The sequence below is a fragment of the Corvus cornix genome, chromosome Z (assembly GCF_000738735.6).
Source record: "Corvus cornix cornix isolate S_Up_H32 chromosome Z, ASM73873v5, whole genome shotgun sequence".
Taxonomy (NCBI): domain Eukaryota; kingdom Metazoa; phylum Chordata; class Aves; order Passeriformes; family Corvidae; genus Corvus; species Corvus cornix.
Window position 1 is genome coordinate 59,160,996 of NC_046357.1, and position 21,086 is coordinate 59,182,081.

At 38.4% G+C, this 21,086-nt stretch overlaps 1 protein-coding gene across 10 annotated transcripts in view; it reads left to right on the top strand.

Moving 5' to 3' along the window:
- Positions 1–12,681, top strand: part of ZDHHC21 (zinc finger DHHC-type palmitoyltransferase 21) — a 37,974-nt gene extending 25,293 nt beyond the window's left edge. For 9 of the 10 annotated variants that reach the window (XM_039567497.1, XM_010392957.3, XM_019282050.2 and 6 more), the window contains 2 exons: positions 10,079–10,122; positions 10,656–12,681. In XM_039567497.1, coding sequence (XP_039423431.1) covers positions 10,079–10,122; positions 10,656–10,788 — 177 coding nt within the window. In that variant the 3' untranslated portion in view covers positions 10,789–12,681. Of the gene's footprint in view, positions 1–3,018; positions 7,250–10,078; positions 10,123–10,655 lie in introns of all 10 variants that reach the window. The other variant, XR_005603917.1, reaches the window with a different exon arrangement.
- The last annotated feature ends 8,405 nt before the right edge of the window (positions 12,682–21,086 follow it).

A 21,086-nucleotide genomic window follows, 5' to 3' on the forward strand; every position in this document is an offset into this window, starting at 1 on the left:
TTACCAGTATTTCAAGTACTGCAAAAATTTTTGGAAAGAAAGATAAATCTAAGATTTATCAAACTTTAACAAGACTTCCTGATTCTCCATAAGGTAAACTTGCTTGACCATCATTACATAATTTTCCAGAAATGAAGCCAATAGTTTTTGTTTTCATCTTAGTAATACAAAGCTAAGGCCCCTTTTTCCCAGGAATAATAGACATGCTTATTAAAAAATTCCAGATTCTTGGTCTTTATATTTTCAGAGATTTATACTTTTGCCACAAAACCAAGACAGATAAAGTTTAATGTCCAGAATAAATTTGCATATGTGATCTTTGTGTACATTTTAAGAAGTAGGGTTATACTCTCCTAGAATTAAGTGGTAGATCGACAAACCATAAGAATTACCAGAGGGTTTTCATAGGCCTTCATAGATTAGCATTTTTTTTTTCTCCGCTTTGATATATTTTTCAAAAAGTCATAAAATGTCTGGCTGAATGCATAATGGAAAGAATGTATCTGATATCCTCCATCATGTTTTTCTGGAACAAGGCAGTGGCTAATAAGAGAAAAGCAAAGCAGCACATTATGAAGTGCAGGTGAAGTGAAGTGTTCTGCCATGTGTGCTAGCACTTTGGAAAATTCAGGTTTGTTGCACATTTGACTGATCTGTGCCTGTCATTGTGTAACTGTCACTGATTATAACAGTAGATCATTTTTTAAAAGGTCTTTAAGAAAAATATGCATGTATTCTGCTGTTATCCCGCCTCATGTGTGTTCAACAGATACCAAGGTGCTTGGAAAAAATGTGCTCTCTGGTAAAAATGAAAACTTTGTAACTTGTATACTAAAATATGGCTCTTACTGAGAGAATGTTCTTGAGGCTGTACTGCTTGATAAGGCGATGAATAGGCCAAGTAACCTACCACATAGTAATTTCTCCGAGTACATTTACCACCACTGTAATTGTGGTATCACTGTTTAGGGTATCATTAGCACAGGGCTATTCATAAGTCATTTGGAGGTCCAGGAAGCCAAAGAGCAAAGGAGGTGACTTCCTACAATGAGAGGAGAACAGCTGATTGGCAAAAACTGTCCTCAGAGGAACTTTTGACATGAATTGTTCTGATGAAGAGGGGAGCAGCTGAGGTGGCCTCTGTATACAGGATTAGTGCTTTCTCCTTAGAAACTAGCATATGTGAAACACACTTCTATCAGAAGGGGCACATGGCTCTTTTCATCCTCCTTCCCCAGTTGCTTTCCCTGAGCTCTACTTGCCTCTAATTTTGTTACCCTGAATTTTAACACTTCTGCTAGCATGTACTTAACATTACTCTTGGGGAAGTTTTATTTGGATAATTTGGAAATAGAAGTATTTAGGTTCTTTCTAATTCAGAAGCCTCTGAAATAGGGAGAAATTTAAAATCCTAATTTAGGAACTCTAGGACTTTGAAGGAGATACTCCTCTTAAAATCTCGTCGTAACAATTAGTCTTCTTACTTATAATATTCAAGTTTTTAGAGAACTGGATGGAAAAAATTGGTTTCACCTGTTAATTAAACACTGTCTGATGTACTTTCCAAGATGATCATGCATTTATGTTGAAGGCCTTCTTGTTACTTGCTTTACCACTCCTCTATTCCCTGTCATTTCTTGTAGTGCGATTTCAAATTGTATATTCCTTAACTGGAGTGTGTGTTCTTACATTCTCAGACAGCATGATTTTTTAAATTACACTGCTTGAAAAGTAGAAGCAAACTTTTAAGGTAAACAAACAAAAACATACCAAAAAGCATTTTAGAAGAGTGCAGTTCTTCTACTCTTCTACTGAGAGTAACAATTTTAAAGATTATTGTTACTCTTTACTTCAGACCTCCTCTAGCTGCTTGTAGTCCACAAGCAGTCTTTGGCCTCAATCACTACTGGGTGACAAGATAGCTGCAGTACAGACACTTTAAAACCCTGTGAAGACAGAGATGTGGGGTTTTGTTGGTGGTTTGGTGTAAGTAGTAGAAGTATGATTTATGGGTAAATTATCACTTTGTCCATTTCAGAAAGTTTGAAAATTTTCTGCAAAAAAAAAAATTACAGACAACCTGTCTTGTGCAACAGTTGTGTACACCTATTAATTGCATTGTGTTGAAGTGACAAAACCAAAATTTATCTAGAAAAGAGTATTTTGCACTTAAGCTAGGAGAAGGTATTGAGAAGGATGTATTTGTGTTACTGATTTTTATTTCCAGTTCCTTTTTTTCACGTAGTTATATGAAACAAATTAATTGGGAAGCTAAATCAAATAGTACACAGAATCTTGCTTGCTTTCTCAAGACATATTTTCTTGACAAGAATTTTTCAAGAATTTTCAAGAATTTTTCTCTCATTTTTATATGTAACAGATGTTTGTTTTCCTCAAAAACCCCATAACTAGCCTACTTATTCATTTATTCATAGGAAAAGGCATAAATTTACCTAGGAAAAAAAGTCTCTTTTATCAACCCCGGATCGTTTCTCATGTATGATTGCTGGAGGTACAGAGCTATTATAAAGAGAATGCTTTTTTTCAGTCTGTTTAAAAAAGGTGGCACTGTCAGGATGCTCATGTGTATATTAGTAGAAGACTAACCCTGGAATTTGCATTTCTCTCACTCATATTCCATTTTAGTTTTAAGAAATTACTCCTCTATGTTTTTCACATCAAGAGTTAAATGATGATAAAACCTAGTTTTTCTCTTTATACTGTAAGATTCTTCCATTGGTTATGTTTGACCTACAAGACACTACTATAGAACATATGGCATGCTGTTTTTTAAACAATGGCTTTTCTGATTATTTTCATATTTGTTTGTATCTAGTGAGTTTTTTAATTGCACCAGATACTGCTAAGAAGTATTCAGTTTGTTGACTGTTTTTTTAAAAGTGGTACCTTTTGCATATATGAGATTTTCTTCTCTCAAGATCTGTGGTGTTCTTTATTTTGTTGGCTGTCACCTGTCTGAAGCAATCAGCCACTTCTTTCTCTTCCTCTGTACAAAAGGAAAATCCGGTCTTCCCATGGATGGTGGAAGGTAACAGGATAATCAGTTCAACAGTGATCCTCTGATGTCATTGTGGGAGCCCTGTAAAAGCGGATTATCTGTGACCCAGATAAAATAATTAGAAATTACTTGGACACTTACAAATAACTGATCTACTAATCTCATTTCCAAAGTTAAAAAAGGCCTGTCTCTCAACGTAACGCTACCAGATGTTTCAGTTAAACAGCATCCTTTGCAGACACTAATCTGAATCCTCGTTTTAAAGGATTACCTTTGATTGTTTTTATCTCAAACACTAAACAGTGTTTCATTTTTCCGTATGTTCTAACAAACTATTTCTGTGGAAGAAAAGAAATTTTCTTAATTCTTCCACTACAGTCCATTAAATATGATTTAATGTGATTTATGCTGGTATTGCAGAGAAAAACTTTTCATTGAAACTATTTAGTAATTAACTTGTTTCTCTGGGGCAGAACTATTTAATGGATAGGCTTTTATAAATTTAATAGATACCATGTGGCCTTTGTGCAAAGTAGTGGATGTATTATCATAAACTAAGTGGACAGTGACTTTATTAATTTAATTAATGCTACCAGGGTTTCCTGTTAATTAACTGTTTGAATGGTGTGCAGTGATATGCCAATATCCTGTTGCAACAATACTTTCTGGATGTGGAAAAGAGAAATTTCCCTTTATTTTCTTTAGGAAGGATAGAAGGGAAAATAGTGTTCAACAGCCTGTGTGGTGCACAATATGGTGCCTACCACATACATTTTTCCCCTTTGAAGCTTTTAAAAATATTGATACTTGCTTTTTATTGTTGCAGTGTTTCTCCTTTTCACCTTAAAACAGCAAGTGTATCTTACTAGGTAGTTTTTCAACCTTTTTACAAAGATTGAGTTTCAAAATAATGAAAATGTAGCTGCAGTTATTCCGTTAGTAAAATCAAGAGCTTTTTAATTCTTTGCATATTTTATAGTATTGATCCATTGCTGATTTAATATGCAGAGTGATCTAGTTGTAGTTCTGCTGAAATGCTTTTTGTCTTTAATGATAAGTATCTTGTAATTAAAAATATTTGTAATCATATCTTTAATCAGATAATCTATTAAATACTATTTTGATTAGTGAATACTAAGGGCTTTTCCTGTTTTTTCACACATGGCACGAGCATAATCAAGGAACTATTAATCCTCATAATTAAGTTTAGCATATTAAAAATTAGGATTGGTAGGGGAAATTAGGATTTCCAGGCAATTGTATTCTTTATGTGGCTATAATACAGTGTAAGATATAAAGTAATTGTAGAGGGAAAGCAAGGGGCTTATAAACTACAACCCCCAACAGTAATTGGAAATTACTAACAGAAAATAACTTAATGTTAACATTGTCCGTCTTCCTCTTCCTCGTTATTCTTATCCCTTCCCCTTTTCCTGTCTCTACCTTTAATCCACCTATAGGTAGATGGCCTATTAAAAGACTGTGGGAAGTCCTATAAATTAAATTGTCAGGAATTAGTAATGTCCTGGTCTTTGAACATGATTTTTGTTAACTGTGTAAATTCTTTTGTATCTTTACCTTATATTTCTCAAATACACTTGGAATTTGTTTAGCATTTTTAATGAATGTATTCTGATATCTTTAAATACATATTTACCGTAAAAATAAAATACTAGTTTGTTTAAAAAAGTCCCCTCTTTTAAAATGTAGGAATAAATAGAAATGTAAGAAACTCTATGTGGCAAAAGATCTCATCTCTTTTATTTAGGTCACTGCATGGTCTTAGGTAAATAGGAATACTTTTATTGAAATTAACAATCTACAATATTATAAGGAAAAAGTGCAAGCTAGAAAATGTAATCAGATTTTATACTGTGCAAGGAGTGTAAAATATCGTAAAATATCATGCCAAAATTATCCCCAGTTCATCACTCAAAAACGAAATCCTTTTACTAATCTATTTTTCTAATAGTGAAGGTAGTACTTTAAACCACTTGAAGATAAGTAACTGTAAAAATAATGTTTGAGTGTTCCATGAGCTGAGTACATTTTGTTTACATATTGCTTGTCAGATTTAGACATCAGACCATTAAAATGGCTTCTGTGTGAAGGAGATCAACGACTAGCTTTCTTAAGTATTTTTCCCTGGTATTTTTGTCTTAAGAAGGTAATTGTAGGTATCAATAAATATAACATGTTTTTTATGTCTCTTGTCATGCAGCTATCTGCACCAAACATACCATGGTTTTGAAATAGCCTGAAGTTACGAGACCTGCTTGTATTTCCTCCATTGTGGATGTATCCCTCATTTGTTATCAGAAGGTTTCTTTTCATTGAATCATTTTCCAATATCCGATAAATAAATTGGAAATCTATTTAACTGAATTAATCAGAGCATAGAGGAGTGCAGGACTATTCCCTAGACATAACATAGTGTAGCTTTATTTTTCATTTAGCACATGAATCCGATATAAGGATTTAAAGTTAGAACTAATAATTTTCAGGCTGAACATAATTATAATTGATAAAATTAATCATATATGAGAAGTCTAGATTAAAAAAAGAATGCTAAAAAGTGGCCAAAAGTAAACCCAAAATGTATTTAATGCCGAAAAAGAGAAAATTTCTCAAATATGATGTATTCTTTCTGAGTTTAGTATTTTATATTCTTGCGTTGCTAATCTGTCACTTGCATGCACACCATGGGAGGATGTTATACAAAAAGCAAAAAAACCGCTTTATATAAAGGATGTGTTGTCTTGAACTTTCAGATAAAAGCAAAGGCTGCAAATCCAGGAAGGCTTGCAAGTTTTGTTTTCTCTTTTTCTGTTTCATTATACTTTTCTGCTGATTCATCTACACTGAACATTTGAAAATACTGAAAGCATGGCATAATGCTTACATTCTTCTACTGCAAGTATTTAATAGAGCTGTAATGATTGCATGTCATTTTAAGCAAACACAAAAGAAAAACTGAACCAGGGATTGTAGCTTCATGCTTTGGAGTTAGTCGTGTGAGTTACAAATTACAGTTTATCCTTTGGAAAACATGATTCAGTAAGCAAAAAATACCCTTTGCATTTTTTCATACTGAATTATTTCATGATAAAAACCCATCCTTTAGCACGGTCTGTTAAACAGTGCATGTGATCTTTTAAATTTTCTTTTTTTTTTTTGGCAATTGGTTATGCTAAATAAAAGTGTAGATGTGAAAGATACAGTTCTCTTCGGAGCTAATGTGGATGCATTCGTTTGCAAGTGAATCTGAAGCTGGTTTGCAGAACTCTTTCAGTGCTTTCACGTACGTGTCTTTCCATTCTTCTCCTTCCTCTTACAGCAGTCTTAGCTGTGGCAGTAGCTTACTTGGAGTAAGCAAAGTGCTCTTATGGACTTGTGGTATAAGCTCAAAGTGAAAAAAACCCACATTTCTTCTCCCCTCAGCAGAATCTGAACACTTTGCCCCTTTCCTATTCCTATACCTGTGTTTATTTCCTCTAATTTCTTTTGCCTATCTCACTAAGGTGTGATTTTTTTTCTCTAGTTGCTTTAAGATGCTTACGATTGGCTATGTATCTCTCAATAACCAGGTGCAGGAACAATTTTTATTTCCAATCTGGATGATGACTTTGGGAATCCAGATGATCCATCATGTCAAATTAATCAGTTGTGTGTTTGTCAATTTCATCTTGTATTCAATTCCAAATTTTAAGGGATTTTTAGAGTTAGAGATTACTAGGATTCCATAGGTATCTGATGTTTGCTCATAGCAAGTTATTTTAAACTTTTGGATGAGTGCCAGTGCTCCAAAAGGTTTTAACATTAGCATTAGCTTTGAGTCTGGAAAAAAAAATCTTAGCAGAGTTCTATTTGTATTAATAGTAATCCAAGCTGATAGTAGATGCAGACAGCCAAAGCCTCTTAGGCTGAACACATTAATTCTGATGTTGTAGCAAAATCTTGGTATACATCAAATGAATAATTAAGAGAGATGATATTCTGGTTGAAAGCCATTTGTAAGATGTCTTAATGAGCAGAACACCTTGTCATTCAGAAGAATAGTGGCTATTCTGGTCCTTTGTCTCCAAAGAAGAAATATTAGTGTCTGAGAAGGAAGCCTTAAATAACAGGTCAAAACTCAGCTGTGGTACTCTCCTTTTCCTTCATCTCCTGTCTCCAGAGGGGCTACTGACTTTCCTGGGGTGCTGTGAAGTTTCACTTTCATATGAAAAGGTAAATTGGTTCAGTCTCAAATGAAAGTACATTTCAAATGAGTTTGGCAGCAATATTGGGGGAAGGAAGGTATGAGGGGCATTTTGTTTATTAAGTTCAGTCACCAGCACTTGTTAAGCAGCTAAACTTCAGAGCAATGTTTCTTTGCTAGTTTGCAGCTTCTCTAAAGTTTTTATAATTCTGAAAGTATCCGAGAAGCAAAGGACTTGCTGCTCAGTCCCAATTACTTCACTGTAAAGCAAAAGTAATCTAAAGTGTATGTTGGCATTTTAAGGGAAGGGGAGGGGGCAAGGAAGGAGGCAGAGAATGCAGGAGGGAAAAGAAAGGAAGGGAAAGAAGAGGGGGAGGAAGGGGTGAAGGGAGGGAGGGAAAAGAGAGGGATGGAGGGAGGAAGGAAGTTCCTGTTTTGATGCTTTAACTTCGTTAATTTAACAGGTTACAGTTTTGAAGGGAGCAGACCCTGATGAGAACCTTTCAGGTCTTGATAACATGCCATGACAACACTTAAAATGAAATACAATCTCCAATTTCTAACCTGTGATTTCCCCCCAGAAATCTCAAACACAGTATTTTAGGGAGCAGTACAAGTGTATTAGTGAATAAGCAATGTGCAGAAACGTAGCAGAAAGCCATATGTAAGGTATTTGGGGATGTTAGTTCTGCACCCAAAGCTGGTTGAAAAGCCCCTTTTTTGAAATGGTAGCGTAAATCTTCCATAGCTATAACTCAATTTAGAGTCTGGACTAGCATGTTATTGTTTTTAAAAAGACCATTTGCCACTATTGCTTTCAAACATGCCAATATTATTTTGTACTATTGGATAGATAGGTTTGAGTTGACCAGAGAATTATTCCTAGAACGGAGATATTTTTGCAGTAAAAAAGGAGCTATAGCATCTCATGAAAATGCTGTTTCCACCTTGCTGAAATACCATAGAAGTAATCTCATGTTCATTTAGTCCTTTTTATTCAAAAAGCTATGTATGAATTTCTGTGGTTGGCAAAGGTGGTGTTTTTTCTGACAAAAGCTGAACAAAAAGCCGGTCCAAGGAAGCAAGGTACACCTTTGCTCTGCACTCAGGTCCTGCCCTAACAAGGAGAATGACTTGCATCTTGTACTGCTTTCCTGACACTTGTAGCAGGAGAGGGAAGACAGGCCTGTAAGGTGAGAGGAGCAGCAGTTTATCTGTGGGAGTCAAAACAACAAGCAGTATTTACAGTTTGCTGCCTCCAGTCCTTTCCTCCCTCACTGCTGAGTCGGTGTTAAAACCCACCTGACGATGGGGCCTGCGTGGTTTACGTAACCTGCTCTGGGCATGCCTTCTCTACACAAACTTCTGGGCAAGAACTTGTGCATCCTGATGGGTTAGTGTGAGAAAAGGGGACTTCTCCCCTTTGACATAGTGCATCTGGAATCCAGCTGGATAGGTTGTGGACAGAATTAAGATTTTTACCATTTAGTGTGTGGTAAGGGATCCTGTTCCAAAACTCATCAGAGCTGGGAAGTAGAATAGAAGGACAAAAACTGGCAAGGAAGTTGGAGCCACCCATGTCTGGTGGAGCAGGGAATTAGCTTCCTGTACATTATTTCCCACTCATATTTCACCCTTCCCCCTTAAAACTGTGTGGAAGATGGGGCGGAGTCCCAGCAGTGCCTGCACTGAATTGCATGCACTGATGGCAGGAACAATCAAGGAGCACAGTATGGTTTTTAGTGCTAGGTGGTGTTTCCAGATGACAATGCAGTTGCAGCCTAATTAAACCACAGTCCTTTCGTCTGTATGTGGTTGGGACAACTCAGATAAGCTCTTGGTCTTACTCAAATGCCGCTGTGATTTGACAGGTGCATTGTGTGCATGCCTGAATCAACGAAAAGTAAAGGGAAATATCAAACTGCCAATGGAAAGGAGTTGAAACCATGAGGAATATTTCAATTAATAGTGCTTTGAACTTCACAAGTGATTTGGGGATGTAATGAACTATAAACGTGTATTGAAACCCCCTACGTGATACTCACAAAAAAAGGGAAGCTTTTTGGTGAAATACATAGTGAAAAGTGAGAAAAAAAGTACTATTGGTAGTTTTAGAGGTTTTGTTTGGGGATGATCTAAGCTAAAATTGGTCTGTTACTTTTCTCAACGTCTTATAATTAAAGTATGACTTTAAGTTGCTGTTAGCTGCAGGATTGCCTTAACTCTGCACATTATTTAGCTTTTATATTTTAAGAGAACAATTTTTATATTTGGTATTTAACTGTAGAACTATAGAAATTTATGTATATTTCCAGTTGTGCTTTTTGCATTATAATACTCATGAAGATAATGGTTTTAAAACTTCTGACTATTTTTCCTGCTTTTGAAAATACTTCATCTGTTAATGGTTGCATTTTACTAACTTTTCCTGTGGTTGTCTCAGTGGAATACTGCACGTCTGGAATGAGTGCTTGTGGAAAGTATGGCAAGAGTGAACCTTATACACATTGCTTCTAAATGTCCCATGAATTAATTGTAATATCTGAATTCATTTCAGCTGTAATAATGCTGTAAGTTTTTGTTGGCATTCTTTGGTATTGTAGTCAAACTACACAGTATAGTTTCATACTGTGCTTGTAAAAATCACTTAACAGACTGAGTTAAAATTTATGTGTGTAATCTCACATTAATTTAAAACTAATATGGCATATGTGTAATATGCAACCTTTGGAACTAATGTCAAAGCAGTGTACACTAATAATTCATTCCCTGCTTTATTTACTTGCTTTCCTAATGACATTTTAAAAGTTAGGAATATAAATAAATACTTTTTAATGGTGGTTTTTTTTCTTCAACAGGACACAACAAGCATAGAAAAAATGTCAAACTGTTGTGAAGATATGTAAGTTCTGTAAAATTCCTATACTGCTGAAATGCTAAGGGAGTAGCTGGTTTTTTTAAACTGGCTGAGACAGTAAAGGAGCTAAAGGCACTTTGTTAAGATGATTTTGCATGGTGCTGTGCTCTGTACTTCCTATCTCTAGCAGCACTTCACTAATCTTTTAATATTGGTTGTACACAAAGTAGCCTCATGTTGTTCCCTTTCTTTCCCTACCCAAAGCCAGTGGAACTATATTTTCTTTCAAAAGTACAGACCAAAAGATACTTTCTGCTGTGTTTTCATGTACATTTCATTGATTCTGAGGTCTCCTGTGCTTCAGAAGGTGCCTTTGTTTGATTGATGACACAGATAGTTTCTGTTCTCCAAAGTTAAGTCTCAGCTGTGTGTTGTAATGAAATGGAAGTTGTATTTGTGATGCTCAGACACAATTCATCAGAGTCCAGTAATGGATCCCCAGCCAACTTACATTGTTGTAGCTGACTGAAGTGCACTGTGGGCATGCTGTCTTCCACTAATAATGCTGTCTTCTGTAGATCAAGGCCCCGAAAGCCATGGCAGCAGACCTTCTCAGAAGTTTTTGGCACTCACTGGAAGATCCTGTGGTTTATTCCTTTCAGGCAGAGGCAACCACTGCGAGTTCCCTACCACTTTGCCAATCATGTCTAAACAGATGGATGGTGGGCACAGATGGGTCCTCCATGCTGGAAGTGTATTACAGGTTTTATGATAATAGGACTATGACAGTCTTCAAGTCAATTAAAATCCAGCTATAGGCATCACAGTGTGCCCCAGGCATTATTTTAGTTGTGGTCTTGATTCTGTTCTGAGATTAATGAAAGTTAAACAATCAACTTTATGCATATTTACTTTCAAATTAGCTTTCTAAAGAGATTCCGTTTGTCTTTGAGGTTAATACCAAAAGCAAACAACTGGAATGTAGTTGTCATCCAGTTTGATATGGGCTCTTTTTTGTTTTTTCCTTTTTTATCCTTTTCTTTTTTTTTTTTTTTTTGTGTATGAAGCACTGAAGTTTACATTGATGGTTAGATTTCTCACTAAGTGTCTTATTCTGCCTTGAATTTTTTTTTTTTTTTAAGGTTTTATCAGTAGGGCTGTCTGAATAATAATAATGTCTTTTTTTCCTGCTACGTGTGTTTAAAATTCCCTAATTCTGCCAGTTATTTATGATATGCAAAAGTAATCCTGCAGCACCACACTATGAAAGATAACATTTAAATCTGAAACAGAGTACCTCCTAAACCTTTCTTGGAGAGGTTTTGTAAATGCACGCAAATGTGTGTGTTTGCATAGAGAAATCTTACAGTTATCTTTCAGCCTCGATACGATGTTAGTGAAAAGTGTTCATGTCTTTATGTCAGTGAGGGGGATTAAATATTTCAGGGTAAACTATGCAGATACAAAGCATGTTTTCCCTATATCCCAAGGATTTGAATCAGCAATAATCAACAAAGAAGTTGCATGGTGCAAATACTAGAATGATTAATTTTAAAAAATACAGATGTAGTTAGTTAGCATAATGTACCATAAAGAAGAGTATATTGTCAATAAAGTTAAAAATTTATATTTTCATTTCTTTAGTCTTGATTAGCTGGAATTGGTCTGAGTGTTTGTATATTGAATAAAAGTAATTAAAATATTTATACATAAATATAGATTTGTTACTAACATGAACAGTGAAGTATATTAACTCAATTAATAGGGTACTACGTTGATGTAGATAGCTTGTTGTTCCTTTAAGTATGGAAGTAGTTGACCAAAGAAAGCATCCTTCAGATCTGGTAAAATGGTAACTATTGCCAAAGTACCAACTCAGTCTTCCTGTATCTGGAAAAATTATGTACTTACTTTAGCCCTCTGTATCTATACAAGTATCAACTTGAGAAGATTGTGAAAACTACTGTGAATTTCTAGAAGGAATTCACAGCTTAATGTTTCCACTTATGGTGCTTACTGTGTTTGTTGCATAGTTTAAATAGGACTAGGACCCACCTTAAATATCATCCATGCAAGAGGACACAGTAAAAAACACAAAGTCAGGATTTAATATATGTAGACTGTTCAGAAAATAATATTTTATTTGTGGACAGTTAATTCAAAAAAGAAGGGTAAGATTTGTCATGAGTGGTGTTTGCGACAAAGTTTTGGATCAACTCTTTTAAAGTCTTAATACAGTTCCTGCCAATGTTAGATGTCCCTTTATTGAATGAACAGATTTTGATGATCCATTCAAAGTTCCAAAAAGTGCATCTTAAAAATCACTTGGACTTTAAAGTTTTGTAAATGTCTAACATTTGATCCAACTTTACTTTTCCTGTCCTTTTAAAAATAGATGCAATGTTTTATTAATATTAATTTCAAGCCTAATGTTCAACCATTTTCTTTTTTTTTTTTATATACCACTTGTAGTGAGGTTAGGCTTTTTTTGTATTGGCAGCAATATTTAAACAAAAAGAAGCTGGAGGAAGTGGGTGAAAAGACTGGAGCAAGTGCTTGAAATTGAAAAGAATGTGGATATACATAATAAAGTAATGGCTCTATTATTTCCTTTTCCTTCCCACCGCACCCCCCCGCCCCCCAACTGTAAGTCTCTGGAATATACAGGGAAATAATATTTCATTTTCCGTTCCAATATTTAAATGTTCCATGAGCAAAACATAGTTTGAAGTTTTCAATGCTAATCAGTTATCATAGCAGATTGTACAGTTCTGAACCTTATTCAGAAGGAGAACCAAGGATTTAACTATTTTTGGTACATTTACCGTGGGGGCATATAATTGTGTGTTCTGTGCTGAGGCAGAAGCCTTAGTTTCAAAAGGGCGCCGTGGTTGCTGCGGCCGGCGGGATGGGGCCGTGGGGTGGCGGGGCCCCGGAGCGGCCCCGGAGCGGCCCCGGAGCGGCGGCCGTGTCCCGCACCGCCCCGCCCCGCCCGCCCCGCCCCGCGCCCCGCCCCGCCCCGCCCCGCCTCCCGCACCGCACCGCACCGCGCCCCGCACCGCCCCGCCTCCCGCCCCGCCTCCCGCACCGCCCCGCACCGCACCGCCCCGCACCGCCCCGCCCCGCGCCCCGCACCGCCCCGCACCCCGCACCGCCCCGCACCGCCCCGCACCGCGCCCCGCACCGCACCGCCCCGCGCCGCCCCGCGCCGCCCCGCACCGCCCCGCACCGCGCCCCGCACCGCCCCGCCCCGCCCCGCCTCCCGCACCGCCCCTCACCGCCCCGCCCCGCCCCGCGCCCCCGCCCCGCCCCCGCCCCGCACCGCCCCGCACCTCTCCGCGCCCCCTGTCGTCCGCCGTGCGCGGAGCCGCCGCGGGACTCCGCACACCCCGGAGAGCCGCCAGAGCCATTACACCTCCCTCTCGAGCGGCTGCCCGTGGGAAATTAGAAAACCTCTGCATTCCAAGGTGCTTGCTTAAATGACTGACAGACGACCCTGGAGGCTGGAGTATCAGTTATACTTTCCAGCAAGTGATGTCCATGAAAATCTTGCCTGATTCTCAAACAAAAGTGCTAATTTCACAAATTCGCATTCTCAAATGTTTCCATATTGTTTGATTTCCTTTTATATGTACTTTTTCTCAGTCTCCTGCACATCATGACATTAGGAATCAATTTGCAACATGATTAAGACTGCTAGTTCATTTCTATCCCTTTTATAAGTATTTGGAGGACAGAAGGGAGAATTTGGAGAGGCTTGATATTTTAGGAGGTACTAAGCTTCATTGTTTGAATGAGAGGCCTCTAAAATGGTAAAAGTAATTATTTTTTCCTTAATTTAACTGAATGACCCTATCATATTACTAGTTTCTCCAAGTAATGTTTCTGAAACTAATTTTCAGAAAGAGTTGTTCTATCAGGAAAAACCAGGTAGACTTTTTTATGAACCAGTTTGAAATCCTTCAAACCTTGAAATTCTTGAATCCTTCGAACCATTGCTTTCTTTCCCTCCAGGTCTTTCTTAAGATTCTTTGTTTCAGTATAAACTGCATTTTTAAGATTGATTAGTGTTTGTCATTTTTATGCATGTAAAAAAATCTTAGACACTGTTACTAAATTTCATCCTAATAGAATATCAGAACAACACATACTTTATCAAGGAAAATGATTATCTTCTGCCTTGGCAATATTTGATTTCCTGAGAGGCACAAAGTGAACTTAAACAACCAATTAACTCCTCCCTGAAAACATTTGAAAATAGCTGATTTATGTGCAGTGTGGGGTAACGCCCGGTAGGACTGAAGAATGCTAACTTGCTGTCTTCTCATAATCAGAGATTTGAGATTTCATTTGAAAAATGCTGATGTCTAAAGTAAAAGATAATGCAGTAAATAATGTCTGTGAATCTGTCCTCTGATCTGTTGCTTTGAAGGAGGAGTCTTGAATTCTCATGTACGTGGAATTTTAAGAATAAATTTTCTATGCATCAGTCTTTATTAATATACGTAACTTTTAAAATATGTTCTGAGCTGTTCTTTAGATATTCCTGATCGTTAATTCATTAGTTTATAAATACATGGTTAATAAAACACCAAGTGGGATGTCACATGTCCTTGTTTAACCCCAGCCAGCAACTAAGCATCACAGAGCCACTCAGTCATTTCCCAAACCCAACAGGATGAGGGGGAGAACTGGAAGAGTAAAAATGTGAAGACTCTTGGGTTGAGATAAAGACAAACAATAGGTTTGATAAGCAAAAGGCACACACACATAAGCAAAGCAAAATAAGGAATTAATTTACTGCTTCTCATGGTCAGGCAGGTGTTCAGCCAGCTGCAGGAAAGCAGGGCTGCAGCCATGTGATGGTGACTGGGGAAGACAAACACTAGTCCAAACATTCATGCATTTCTCCTTCCCCCAGCTCTGTGTGCTGAGCATGACACCATGTGGTGTGGAATATCCCTGGAGTCAGTTGGGCTCAGCTATCCCAGCTGTGTCCCCTCTCAACTCCTTGTGCATCCCCAGCCTCCTTGGTGTGATGATGTAAGGAGCAAAAAGGCCCAGTCACTATGTTTCCTCATGGTTCTTTCTTCAAAAGACTTTTGTACTACTTTCTCAGTGCTGAGCATTTGAACTTGTGAGGCATAGAAATACTTGTATCTGTGGACTGCATTAGGCCTAGCATTTCATTTCTGCTGAAATTATCCAGTGGCGTCTTGTGTCTTGGCCAGACTATGGCAGAGTGGTTAAAGCCAGTTGTTGCAACAAGGGACATCTAAGTACCACCTGCCTAACTGTAAGAATAACTTATATTTACAGTGGTTTTCAAGTTAGAAAATACTAAATTTAATTTCTACTTTAACTTCCAATTTCTGTGCATTTCTGGGTATTTTTATGCACATTCCTAGGACTGGTATCTGCATATCACAGTAGTCTACAGATAGAAAACTATCACTCTGTCTCTTTAACAGGCAGAAAAATAACACTGATTTTTGTAAACTAGCATTCTGAATTTTTTAGCTCACATGTGGGCATGTGTTTGAGTTTTAGTCATTTGTTTTTAGTTTGATTTTGACTGTTTTCAAATAATGCTGAATAAAGTTGTGCTGGAGTTATTGAAAATTATGAGGTCTAACACTGGTTATGCCTGAATGGGTAATGTACAAGGTGAATGACTGAATAATATAAAAACAGGAAAGCTTACTCTGGTATTCTTTTAATCAAATCTGAAAATGCAAGAATATGTTCAGCTGATAAGCAATGTATTGCTTTATTTCTCTTTGCTTGTTTCATTCATGTAATATTTCTGTGAGGTTTTTTTTAAATTGATTTAAGTTATGGTTTATTTTTTTCATTCCTACTGAGAATTCTTTTGTCCTGTATTTTTATGAAATCTTATTTTTAAATAAAAAAAAGTAAAAGTTTCTTTCTCTTCACTGAATTTCATTTACATAGATTTAAAGTTGTGTCAATTATTTACTAATATTTTTCAAATCTCTTAGTAGATTTTCCTAATTCTGTTTTAAATTACTCTCATTGCTGTATATTTTTTATTGTGACAAGTGAAAAAGCTACAATCCCAAATGATTGCTTTGAAAAAATGAACTGTGAAAAATTGCTGAATAGTTAGTGAGGTACTTATCTGAGCTTTGTTGTTTGCTTTTAAGAGAAGAGCTGAACGTTGGTGGAGGTATAGAAAACTTTCTCTGTTAGGAGTAGTATACCAACTAATGTTGGCATAACAACACTAGTATTATTGTAGTATTGGTTATATTTCTTGCCTACATAATCACAGTTCCAGCCAGAGTAGGAACCTCTGATGTAGGTACAAACTAAGATTTATATAAATTGCCATTTTTCAAATTGCAAAAATAGAGTCTGACTTTTTTAATCTCTGACTTGTATTTCTTTTTTTACGATATTAAATCGTTCATCCTTGTAGCAGTTTTTGAGAGAGCTAAATGAATCTGAATCAGCAGCTCTTCTGTTTTGTGCACATGGGAATTTATGTCACATTTTGATGCAGAAAAAATTCACACATTTTGGTCTATTTCAAATGAGATACTGGCTTTAAAGATGTAAAAAAAAAGTGCAGCAGTGGCCACAGGAAAAGATTTTAGAGAGCAATAAAAGCTGCTGGGTATGGTGCGAGCTGTAGTCTTTGCTTTAGAAATACAGGCAAGGTTTTAGACACCTAGGAAGATCACTGCAAGACTAGTGAACCCAAGAAGAAAACCAGTGGTTATTCTTCAAGGAAATGATTAAAATAGCTGAACTGTGTCACTTCATAAATCAGGAGGCACAAACTACATGGTACTTGTTTGTGGTGCAGGCATTGCATCTTCTGTTTCAACCCAAGAACCGGATTCTGCTAATAACAGCAATAAAATAACAGTAATAAATAAATAATAACAGTAGGAACAGTAATAAAAATCACTTCCGTACTGATCTTTCCACAATAGCCTAAAACCAGCCTGTAAAATTCTGTGTTCTGTGCGTATTCCAGAAGAAGCTGTTCTCTACCTGCTGCCAAAATGTCAGTCTCTCTTGCCTGAAATTTCAATGGGCCTCTTTCCCCAGATAATAGTTTCAAATCTGGTTATCTCTGACATGAAGTTTATTTAGTATTTATGAATTAGATACAACTGACTTGTGGCTTGTATGAGTGCATGCTATCCTTTCAATGTGTGGAAACTGAGGTCTACTTCCAGTTGCCCATAAAAATAATTTTAATATGTACACTCCAGTATTTTTAGTGCCTAAGGCTCCTGAAAGTATTTCTTGATGTGTTTTGTCTATTTACAAGCTGAATGAAACAGTACTTTTGAGTCTATATGTTTATTTTAAGAGGCAACCAGGTAGTACAGATGAACAAATACGTGCAAACACTCCTGTAGTCTGATTAATTACCCATATAAGCCGAAATAATACTAGTGTGGAAGGGCAGTTGGAGTGAGAATTGGACCCTGTGTACTTCCACCTGAGTAAATGGGCTTGAGGAAGGATGGAGGATGTGTTAGTCTGAATAAAATAAAGCTAAAATAATCTGAAAAAAACCCAGGCCATAATTTGTATCAGTTACAGCACATTCTTTGTATGTCCTCTAGTTTCACAATATTTTTCTCATTAGACTTTCCATCTCAAAAACATTCCCTTTGCTGAAGGATTAGTGTGAGCACAGATGTATGCATCAAAAGCTTTGTATGCAGTAAGCCAAAAAGCTGTATTTCAGTTGCACAGAGATGAGCATAAAATAAACTGGATGGGTGCTGCTGAGGAGTAGCAACTCTTTCAAGCCCAAGTAATAGTTTATTCCTAAATACAACATGATTTTCCTGTTTAAGATGTGCTTCCTAACATCACTTTTACTCCATGAAGCTTGGACTTTCCTGGAGCTGTGGTCAAAACCCGAAAAATCCAGTCTGTTGGCTGCCATGTGGGTAATGGGCTCCTCTTTTTTGGTATAAAGTGCACGATGTGTAAGTGCGGACAGTGCAGTAATTTGAGCCCTAGGGAGGTGGAATTTGGTAATTTATTTTGATAGCTAATGGATGTTAACTCCCAGACTGCAAGTCTGGGACTCAGAATATCTGCCTTCAGTTCTCTGCATGACCTCTGGTTCTTGTAGCAAAGACACCTGGGTTTCCAAAGCGGGAGTTGTGCAAAGCTGCAGTGCTGAACGTGTACTGTCAATGTCACAGAAATCTGGATAATCCACTTCAGAAGAAACAGTCATATCCCACAGGTCACATAAGGAATTCAGGCTAACATCCAGCAGTGCTTAGGTGACTGGAATTTGAAGTATATGTATTTTTCAGCTCATTCTGATAAACATTTTGGACACACCAAGAAGAAAGATCACGTTAAGAAGCTGTATTTAGTTTTCTGCCTTTGAATATGGATTAAATTAAAGGATAACAGATGACTGTGTCATGGGTAATCATTTGAGATAAATTTATTTTGCTTTCAAATATTGAAGTTTTATGTATATGCCTTTATTATAGAAAGTACTTGTAGGGAAATTGAAAATACCTTTCTGCATCTAATTTGGCTCTTTTCTACACAGTTACATATTCAGGACATATTTCTACAAAGACATGTATGTGCAGCATATGTATGGATGAGGAATAATTCTGATTATTTATCACTAACAGCCAAGACTGTAAATTTTTATTGTAAGTCTCTTCATTCACCAGTAGTACAGCTTCAGCATCATCAGCTGTTCAGCTTTATATCAAGGTTTTTTGATCTGGCATTGAAAAATCAAAATATGGTTTCCCCGTTCTTCTACCTCAATACTCCCAGAACAAAAAAGCCAAGAAGTTTTTTTTTTCTTAGACTAGTCAAATGATCTCATAGCCTCATAACTCTGAAAAAATATTGCTAGAGAGTACTACCTTCATATCCTTGGGTAGTGAGAAGCCATAGCAATATGTATGTATGGGGGAGGGCTTCGGTGGATCGATGCTGCGTTTGTCCCTAGTGGGTCCCTCGCGCACCGTTCAGGCGGCTCTGCCGGCACCCACGCGTGCTCACGATCTCACCTTCGCAGGTGCTTGTGAGCACAGTCTGTGCATGAACCGGAGACAAAGAGGTGAGAGGGGCTCTCTGCCTGCAATTCTGAGGTGTTTAATGGCAACACCCCCAAGGGAACAGAGGCAAGAACACCAAACCGAAAGCCCGCGCCCGTTTTGTCCCAAAAACTCCCCCAAGGGCAGGCAGAGCATCCAAAACCAATGATCTGAGGGCTAGGGGGCAGAGGCAAGGTTGAATGGCATAACAGTGTGAAAAGGGATGGGAGGGGAGAGAGGGCCAGTGACCAGCAGAATCTAGACAAAGGGAGAACTTTCTAGCACAGTGTTGTGCTTTTAGGGCAACTTGGGGGGTGTAAAGTGGACTTAGCCACTGCAACATGTACGAACTAGGAAAGGAGATGCAATGCCTTTTTTACTGGTCCAAGTGTGTTCTCTTTTTTTTTTTAAATCTTTTTTGCTGCATACTGGAGAGTCAGGAACCTTGTTTGATGAATAAAGCATGGATTTTTAACCTAGTGTTGTTTTCAGATAGAGGAAGTAACAGCACTGCAGCCACAGCACACCACGCAGAGATGGGGCTCCAGAGAAATCTGTGGGTAGCTCTGTGACTCTTTTTTCTTCTTGCTTGTTTTTGCATATGAACAGAGAGATCTAACTATTCTCCATGTCTCAGAGCAGCATCTCCCTGTGTGTGGGAGAGGAGGGCCTTATAAAGTCAAGGAAATAAAATTTTTGTTTCCACCACAGAGGAAGCTATTCAGAATTACTTTCACTTTAGGAAGCTTGGGCACTGGTCTGCTTCCCCAGGTGAGATATTGTATTGGATTGGCACGGCCTGGTTTTAGGTAGCAGGGGGCCACAGAGATAGCTCCGGTGAGGAAGCTGCTGGAAGCTTCCCACCATGTCCAGCAGAGCCAATGGTTGATGGCTCTGAAGATGGACATGCTGCTGGCCAGAACTGAGCCAATGAGAGAGGTTGGTAACGCCTCTGTGATGACACATTTAAGAAGAAAATCAAAGTGACAAGGTTTTGGTTTTAGTCAGAGAAGAGGAGGAGGTGAGAACATGTGAGGGAAAACAGCATGGAGACACCAAGGCCAGTGGAGAAGGAGGGGGTGGAGGTGCTCCAGGCACCAGAGCTGAGATGCCTCTGCAGGCCGTGGTGCAGACCATGGTGAAGCAGCTGTGCCCCTGCAGCCCGTGGGGATCCATGGGGGATGCAAAGATCCACCCGCAGCCCGTGGGGGAGGTGCCTGTGCCAGAGCAGGTGGATGCCTGGAGGCTGTGTCCAATGGGAGACCCGGTGGAGAGAGAGGGCCCTGCTTCCAGACTGGAGCAGCCTGTCCTTGGGGGACTGCACCCAAGGGAAGAGAGAGCCATGGTGCAGCAGTTTTGGGAGGGCTGTGTGCCCATGGGAGGGGCTCACGCTGCAGCAGGGGCGGTGGGGCTGCTGCTTGTGAGGGTGGACCCATGCTGGGGAAGTTCACAGAGAACTGTCTCCCATGGGAAGGACCCACGGCCTCACAGGGGAAGGACTCCTCTCCTGGAGCAGCGGAAGGAAATCTCAGTGATGGACTGACCAAACCCCCATGCCCTGTCTCCCTGCGCTGTCAGAAGGAGGGAGGGGCTGGGGGGCGAAGGTGTTCTAAGGGCTTATTTTACTTCTCATTTTCCTCCTTTGATTCTGTTAGTAGTAAGTTCACTTTGCAATTTCGGTTGAGCCTGTTTTGCCTTTGAAGTGTTTCTCCTGGTTCTTACCTCATTCATGAAGCATTTGTTAATTTTTTTTTTCCCTTTTCCCTCCTCTGCTCAGTTGTACCAGGGGAGGGTGAGCAAGCCAGCTCTCATGGGTGCTTGGCGTTGGACCAGTGTCAAACCGCAGCAGATATCTGAACAGGAGTTTCTCTTCTCTCTGACAGATTCTGTAAGCTTCTTTCAGGTCAAAGAACTCAAGTATTGTCACTCGAAACAAAT